Genomic DNA, 9,169 nt, shown 5'->3' on the forward strand with positions numbered 1-9,169 from the left:
ACCGACGGACCGACCGACCGGACGCCATCACCGGCCGATTAACGGCCCTTTACCGACTGAGGATATGTCGGTCGGGCAGACCTTTCCCACTCTCCCGACCGACTGAACCGAAAAGTCCGATGACCGACTCTCGCAACATGCCCGGCTGATTATCAGAGGGGTCCGAATCTTCGCTCGATGCCACACAGATGGCCACCGACCTAGGGTCGGTCGACTCCTCCGATCGCCATACAGCTGCCAGAGACTGTCAGCCCCGACAGCGACATGCGGCACTGCCACCTAAGGGCATTATCCCACCTAGGGCATTGTCAATCCTAGTGATTTGACAGCCCCACGGTGATGTGACACTTTCACGGCGACTCTGACAGTCTACAGTGAGTTGACAATTCCTCAATTGTTCGCGCCATTAATGACGGCGCCATACCACGCTCCACTATATATACCGGGGAAGGCAACAGTGCAAAGGCCCTTAAAAAAACAACAGGCTTGCACCCTCTCTCTCTCTTTCTCTCTCTCGATTGAGCTCTCTGTCTTCATTTCACTGTTGCCCAGTCACCTCTCTGACTTGACCGTCGGAGGGTCCCCGCTGGAGCCGCCTCCAGTCAGTGTGGACTTCCCTTTTTGCAGGTGCTCGTTCCCGGCGACCAGGCGACGAGGGGATTGGCCGCAACAACTTCCATCTTCCATCAACCTCACGTGCTCCCGATGTTCCTTCCACATTTCCCCAACCATCCAAGATTTTTTTTTTAATTTGTAATTCCAAAATTTTAAATTGAAATATATGATTAGGTTTGATTTATTTTGTATTATTAAGAGTGATTTGTGATATGATTTTCATGTATAATTTAAGTGATTATGTTAAGTGCATTAAGTTAAATAAAATTTGATTAATCAAAATAATTAAAATTAAAATTATTTTTTAGATTAATTTGAATAAATTGAAGTTTTTGTGCCATAAACTTGATTAAATTGTGTTAGTTATGATTGATTTGTGCAATGATTATGTTGTGTTAATTAATATTTTCCTAATTATTTTGATTAATTTGAATAAAATTGGATGAAGTCATATTAATGAGATTAATATGAGTTAAAATTATGCCTTAAATTTGATTAATTTGCATTACTATGAATTAGTTTGATTAGTTTGAATTATTTGGATTAATTTGAACAAAGTTGATTACTTTGAATTAACTCATATGAATTAGATTAATTTGATTAAGTTGTGTTAATTTAGTAGTAGGTTAAATTAATTTGTACCATACATTTGATTAATTTGAATAATTTGTGCTATGTTAATCATATTACATATATTGTATAGGTAGTAGAAATAGCAGAAATAGTGACGGCCTTATACTATATCAACGGTTCTATGATTAAAAGATCATATGGAATAGAGTATACTAGGCGACCACAAAAGGCTATTGGATTGAAATGTGAAATGAAATTTAAGGAGTTGAAGGATAAATTATGTAGAATTTTCTATATAGATAGATACAGAAATAGAATAATGATAATATATAGATATCCCACTGTTATGCAGCCTTCAATTCTAAAATATGAACCTGTTCCAATTACTGATGATGAAGATATGGGGATTATATTTTCAACTATAAGCTTACATTCTTGTTTATCTGATGCGGAGTTGTACATTGATGTGCAACCCATTGAGGACATCAGAACTATTTTCGATTCGGAATACGATGAAGTAGCTGATCAGGATATTAGAATGACAACACAGACAAGCGAACAGGTTGGACCTTCTAGTTCTTGTATGGTCAGTGTTCCGCTGAATACTGGTTCAAGAGATGGGGAGGATCATGTTCATTTGGCAATGGATAATGATGTACCAGATCCTATTATCAGACAAGCCTCATTGTATACAGTAGCCAATGATGCCATCCATATTGACAATTGACTTTTTGAGGAAGATGATATACAAAGTGAAGAAGGTATGAATGATGATGCTCAACAAGCAAGCACATCCCATGATGTACAGTTTCCATCGGAGTGTCCAAATTATTCGGTGTTTGAAGCTCCTTCAGTTACATTCAGGAGCATTGATTGGATGGTTGCCAATGTACCAATGTCTTCTGGATTGCATGCACCTTATAGTATCTAGGAAAGAGGTGATGAGTTTCATAAAAAATGGCTGCCAATGTACCAATGTCTTTTAGATTGCATGCACCTTATAGTATCTGAAAAAGAGGTGATGAATTTCGTAAAGGGCTCCATTTTGCAGATAAGATAGATCTACAAACTGCAGTAAGATAGTATTTAGTGGACACACATCATGAATTCAAGATTGTTGAGTCAGAGCCGAGTCTTTGAATTGTTAAATGTAAGAATACGAAGTCGGGATATAATTGGAAGCTCTGAGCCATTAAGCGGGCTCATTATTTTGAAATCACAAGATATGTTGGTCCGCATACATGTATTTCGATCGTGCTTTTGCAAGATCATTCTGGACTTAGTTTGAATTTCATCGTAAATGAAATACGAGATCTTGTAAAAGAAGTACCCACAATTTCTATCATCGGTATTAGTGCACTCATAAAGAATAGATTCAATTACACGATCAATTATAGAAAAATATGGAAGGTGAAGCAGAAAGCAATAGCATTGGTATATGGAGATTGGGATAAATCATATAACTTATTGCTCAAGTGGTTGCGTGCTGTAGAAGAATTTAATCCTAGATCATGGATGAAGTTCATTAGCACTCCTACTGGTCATCCATCATTTGCTATATTGGATCATATTTTTTGGCATTTCCACCATCGATTGAAAGCTTCAAGCACTGTAGATCGGTAATCAATATTGATGTGATATTTTTATACGAAAAGTATTGAGAGAAATTGATGATTGCAACTGCAATGGATAGAAATAATTAGATTTTTCACTTTCATTTGCAATAGTAGATGAAAAGTCGACAGATACATGGGGCTAGTTCTTAGCTTGTTTGAGATCTCTTATTAGATCACGTCGGGATATCTATCTAATTTCAAATTGGCATGCAGCTATATTAGCTGCTGTACAAAATGAACATCTTGGTTGGCAGTCACCCTATGCACATCATATATACTGTCTATGCCATGTAGCTAGCAACTTCAACATCAGATTTAGGGATACAAGACTAAAAGATTTGTTGAAGAGAACCGATATGCAAACACAACCTAGAAAGTTTGATAAATACATGAAGAAAATTGAAAAAATGAACTTAGAAGCCTTCCAATGGTTGTCTGAAATTTCGATAGATAAATGGTCTCTTGCACATGATGGCCAGCTTCAAAGCCCTAAACCTTGAATCGGACCAGTCTGGTGAGCTAGATTGACCAAAATAGTAAGGCAAAACATGATGTTCAAATCTCAATTTTAAGATAACATAGATTAACAATACATAATTTCATTAGAAAACAAACAAGATTACATTACAACAAAAAGAAATAAAGTAGATGATATATCATCAAGTGAGGCCTCAATCATCTGCTATAAGGTCCTGTGGAGGTGGAGAGAACTGACAATAAAAATACTGTATGAACTGATCGAACCATGTGAACCCTCATCCATACGTACAAATCTCTCTCTAACATCAGTCTCCAGTGCATCGAATCGAGCAGACAATGCATGCACATCATAAGACTGCTGATCAGACTACATATGATGATTGGGATGGGCTGTGTCGGCAGGCTAATTTTCTTCTTCACCAGCAGATGTACGCTTCCAACCATCATCAGAAAAATATAGCCCATATGCCTTAGAGATGATTTGTCGTAGGTGTCAATGGGTCTGGTCTCAATAACTTCATTATCATCAGTGATAGGGACATCAAAGACCTCGAAGATAGCAGTCAAAATAGCTCCACAAGACAAATAGATTTTGAATTTTTCAAGGCATTCAATCATATAGTTTATCATTATATATGGCAAATTAACTCAATCACCCGAAAGAATCTTTGTGAGAAAATAAATATCCATGTGTAATATATTATCCCTATGACCTCCTCTAGGTAGAAAATTGAACGTTAGTATATGATGAATTAATCTATTTTTTAATGGTAATAGATGTGCACTAGGTTTACTTGTTTGCCCTAAACTATCGTCCTCAAAAATAGTTCTAATACAACAATGGTAACTTAATCTATTATGACTCTAGCAAGTGATATTAAAATATCTATCACTTTCTGAAGGAATATCTAGAATTTGACCAAGAACATCAAAGTCAAACTCGATCATCTTTCCTTTCACAAAGGATAAAATAGAACAAGCTGATCTATCAAAGCTAAAATTACTATAAAAATATTTAACTAGAGTAGGATATGTTGGCCTGTTCAATATGATCATAGAAAGCCAATCCATTCTTTCAAATAGAAATTCAATTCGAAAATCATGAAAATCACTTAACTATTCTTCCCCCTATAGCTTTTCGTTGAGAAAAAATTGATTAATATTATTCACTAGACTCGGAGTTTAGAAATAAATCCTCTTCATATCTATCTCGAGACTTTTGTTTTTCTTTTTCTACTCGAGCTTTTTTCCTTTTGAAATATTTCTATCTTTTATTGAAGCCATGAGATTGATTCAGGTTGGAATACAGACACCAGATGGAGAGAGGGTTGGAGGGATTATCAGGATTTTAGAGAGGATCTAGAGAGCAAAGGAGGTGGGGGGGGGATTATCAGGGTTTTTTTGAATGCTTAGAGGAAAGAGATTTGGGGGGTTTATTTAAAATCATGAAATCGCCACTTGAAATGGTGATTTCACTAAAATCACCAGTCCAAGAAGCAATTTCACTAAAATCGCCACTTAAACTGGCGATTTCAATAAAATCGCTATGTGAAATGGCGATTTCACTGAACTTTCCACTTGAACTGACGAGTTTAGTGAACTCGCCATTTCAAACGGCGATTTTCCGTGGGCTATGTCAGATGCTTGCATGGTCGTGAAATCGCCACTTCAAGTAGTGATTTCACATATGGATGATAAATCTAAAAGTAAGTTCTGGACGGCAGCATTTTTAGAAATATTTAATTGAAAAATAATAAAAAAATCCGGCCCCATGCACCAAGTCAAGTGTTATAATCTCACCCTAAGCAGCGAGTTGAATTAACAGTGAATGCTTGAAAAATCAAAGTCAAAATGAATTTAGAAAGTCTAATGCTAAGTCCATCTCCACCCAATAAGAAACCAATGCTTGATCTCTAGATTTGGGTCAGTATAAGAAATTGAAAGATGATATAATTTGAAAGGTTCCAGAAGCATTTTTTTTGAGTTGATAGCTATATATAATAATATAGTATAATATAGTATATTATACTATAATAATATAATATATTATATTATAAAATAATATATTATATTATATTATTATATTATTATTATAAAGTTAAGGGTATATTAGGTGAAATAAAAAGATTATTTTTTCGATTGATAGAAACATAACTTATCCACCTCTTAACTGGATAAGACTTTCCCTTTATTTCGTAAGTAAATACTGTTGAAAACATATTTTGTTTATCTAGAGAAGCGTGAGAACATAGATAAGTTGATCGATAAAAAATTGATCAATTTTCTTATGATATTTACCCAATGAGCCCTCAAGAAAAGAACAGAGTGGGTCCCACAAACCTCCCAATGCACCAACCCAGAAGCAACATGGTGGTTGGGGTTGGGGGAGGCAATGGTGATGGAGGAGGGGGCATGGGGGGAGAGGACTTCCCAATGCACCAACCCAGAGGCAACATGGTGGTTGGGGTTGGGGGAGGTAATGGTGATGGAGGAGGGGGCATGGGGGGAGAGGACTTCCCAATGCACTAACCCAGAGGCAACATGGTGGTTGGGGTTGGGGGAGGCAATGGTGATGGAGGAGGGGGCATGGGGGGAGAGGACCATAGAGGGTGAGGTCGAGATCAGGGATCGATGATGAAGTAGATGTAGGTGCGAAGGACTCCTTGACGATGGCATGAATTGCTCATTAGTGAATTTGACTATGAGGTCAACCATCTCCTCTTGATCAAGCTCACCATCATCGTGGCATTGCCACCGCTCTCTCTCTCTCTATCCATGATACTAGGGCAAGCATTGGGGTCGATATGGGAACAAGGGACCTTGAAAAAGCCAGTGACTTCAAAATAATTACCGATGAACATGCCATCCTTTTCAATTCCAAAATGCCTACTACTTTTGACATATTAACCACACCAGCCATGCACTTAACTGGCTACGGCGGTCTGCCAATAGAGAAATCAACACCATCCATGATGAATTGGAGGGCCAGGGAAAAGCTGATGGAAAAAGAACCTTAAAACCTTTCAAAGTATTATAGCATGAGCCCACGAAAAATAGAAGAATAAATTTATAAATATTAAGAAATGGAAAGAAATTGGTTTCCTTATCATGAAGGGGAGAAAATCAAACAATGTACAAATTATTCATTTTTTAAGTCAACTGTATTCGAGAGAAGAAAAGAAGCCAAGAGAAGAAAAGCATGTGCTCATACGTTCACAGCAGGGACCCAATTCACCACACCTTGCCCACCAGGGAAGCAAAGGATGGAGGAGAAACAGGTCCCACATCATCAATATTAGGACCCAATTCACCACACCTTGCCCACCAGAGAAGCAAAGGATGGAGGAGAAACATGTCCCCCCATCATCAATATTAGGCGGTTTTGACCGATATGGGCCCTTCCATATCACTTTGGCCGTGACACTCGTTTATGAGATGCAAATACATTACGAATAATTATAATTCAGTGTTGATTCTTGGATTCCACTAACAAAGATTGATTTCAAGAATTATGGAAATACAGCCAGCTATTGGTCTACAGCTTTTCTAATTGACAAGTCAAATTTCCTCCTCCAAACCGTCCAGATGTCATGAACATTTGAAGGCCAACCCCTAATATTAAGGTATTCTTTGAATACCATCCAAATGCAATGCATGAAGAGGCATTTTGTTAGGAGATGCAACATGAGTAGATTTAAATTGGGTTTGAGTCAAAAAAAAAAAAAAAAACTGAAACAGGGCTCGATGCAGCTTGAATCAAGTGGAAATTTATATACCATCCCTAGCTTTCATGAGGCCAGAATTCACGCATCATTAAACCATTCCCCAATCTCAATGTAATCTGATGAACACCGTTTTAAAATAGAAATTACGAACCAAATGTAAACCATCACATCATCATGACAAGACAAACATATCACTTGTGAATTAATTCCAAAAAACTTACAAATAACGTATGCTAAAAACCTCAGCAAATCTCATATATTTAACACAAAATTCCAGTGGAATGGTTGTCATATAGGTGTTTATTATTCATGCATTCTCTGATAATTGATTCACAAAGAGAAATTGAGAAGAAGAACACACAAACTAAAACTGTAAATTATGTTTATCAAATCCACTGTAATCAGTCAGTTTTTCTACAAATTATCCATAATCTAATCTGAGTTAATTGTTTTCAAGAGACTGAAGAAAGGCAGAGTGAAAAAGAGAAAAAAAGAAGAAGAAGAAAATAGAATACATCATGTAAGTCCACATAGAAGAATGCCTCAATTCACTCCACCCTGTCTATTGAAGCAGGGGTAAATGAAGGACCCATCATCATGTCCTTAAACTCCTCAAAACTAATGAAGCCATCCCCATCCTGATCCACTCCGTCGATCATCTTCTTGCACTGCGCCATCGTCGCCCCCTCGCCGATGCTCCGCAGCACCTTGTTGAGTTCGTCGACCGATATCGAGCCATTGCGGTCCATGTCGAACACCGAGAACGCATGCCGGAGGTCCTCCAGCGCTGCCTTGGCATCAACTTTATTGGTGTTGAGATCCAAGAATTCTTCCAGGCTGATGTAGCCATCCCCATTGAAGTCAGCCTCCCCCATCATGATCTCCAGCTCCTCGTCGGTGGGCGGGTGGCCGAGGCATCGGAAGATGGCGGCGAGCTCGGAGGAAGATATCCTGCCATCGCCATTCGAGTCAAATTTGTTGAAGACCCTCTCAAGTTGCTTGGTTGGTGTCTCGGCTGCCAACGTCGGCGTCGCGGGGGAGGTCGACGACGGCGACGGCGACGGTGACGGCGGCGGCGGCGGCGGCTTGGATTTGTTCCGGCGAGGGAGGATGCATCTCATGAGACCCATCTGGAATTTGTTTCAAGATTGAAGGAAGAAGAAAAAGAGGGAAGTAATGAATTGGATTGAGGAACCTGGGGAGAAGCAATTGGATGGTTTTGGGGTGGGTTGACGACAGGAGAGGAGAGAGAGAGCTCCAAAAATAAGTGGGAACAAGAATTGGGGGATCTGGTAGGGGAGTTTGCCAAGTTTGGAGTGGTTTCGTAAGGGGGAGAGGATTCCGGAGTCGGTCTCTGAATCTGATTGGAAAACAAACTACTGGTTTCCGTTAAGCTTTGGGTGGGTTTGGCATTTCTAACATGTGGCTATTTGCCCGAGGTGGTAACGGTTAGTTTCTTTTTTTAGGGTGGATTCACGGGCGGTGAAGTTAAATATACTACCTTATTAGCGGTGGAAACGAGAGGGAAGAGTTTTTTTTTTTTTTCCCCCTCATGCCATCCCCCTCAATCCGTTGCCTGGCCAATATTTGTACTGTTGCCACAAGGCTCAGGGAGGTACTGATCCTGACTGAAACTATATGCCGGCCAAGATCTACTATGCAGAAAGGTACAAAAACTCGTACTCATTGGAGGTATTTTGATGAAGAATCTTTTGATATTTAAATTAATTAAATTTTTAAAAATAATAATAAAAAAAAAGAGTTGAAAAAGTGGAGAGAACCGCCGCGCCCCCCCCTCACCCCCTCGTCCCTCTTCAGTATTTGTGCTTGCTTTTTCTTGCTTGTTTGCTTGAGAATTCTCTTCATATCTTTTTTATATGGAGGTTGAGTCCATAGACCACTAGTCAGATCCTGTAAGTTTGTTAGAGCTAGCTCTGTAGGATCTTTATTATGAAAAAAAATTTTCCTACTTCCTCTAAATTGAGATTACTAGTCATAGATGTCAGATGCAAGTTTCACCCACAACAGCTGGCCGAATTGGTGATCCTAATTTTACAGCTGGTGTGACCTCGCCATATATATCATCTTGGATACGTCTCAATAAAGGATTGGTCCCAATCGATGGGTCTCTCCCGCAATAAATACTATATGAGAAATTCT

The 9,169-nt window shown here is 38.8% G+C and overlaps 1 protein-coding gene across 1 annotated transcript; it reads right to left on the reverse strand.

Moving 5' to 3' along the window:
• Positions 1 to 7,387: 7,387 nt before the first annotated feature.
• Positions 7,388 to 8,590, reverse strand: LOC105045556 (probable calcium-binding protein CML10). Its single transcript, XM_010923889.4, has one exon. The coding sequence runs from the start codon at positions 8,137 to 8,139 to the stop codon at positions 7,558 to 7,560; it is 582 nt and encodes a 193-aa protein (XP_010922191.1). The 5' UTR covers positions 8,140 to 8,590; the 3' UTR covers positions 7,388 to 7,557.
• Between the last annotated feature and the right edge of the window lie 579 nt (positions 8,591 to 9,169).

Source organism: Elaeis guineensis, chromosome 5 (assembly GCF_000442705.2).
Source record: "Elaeis guineensis isolate ETL-2024a chromosome 5, EG11, whole genome shotgun sequence".
Classification (NCBI taxonomy): domain Eukaryota; kingdom Viridiplantae; phylum Streptophyta; class Magnoliopsida; order Arecales; family Arecaceae; genus Elaeis; species Elaeis guineensis.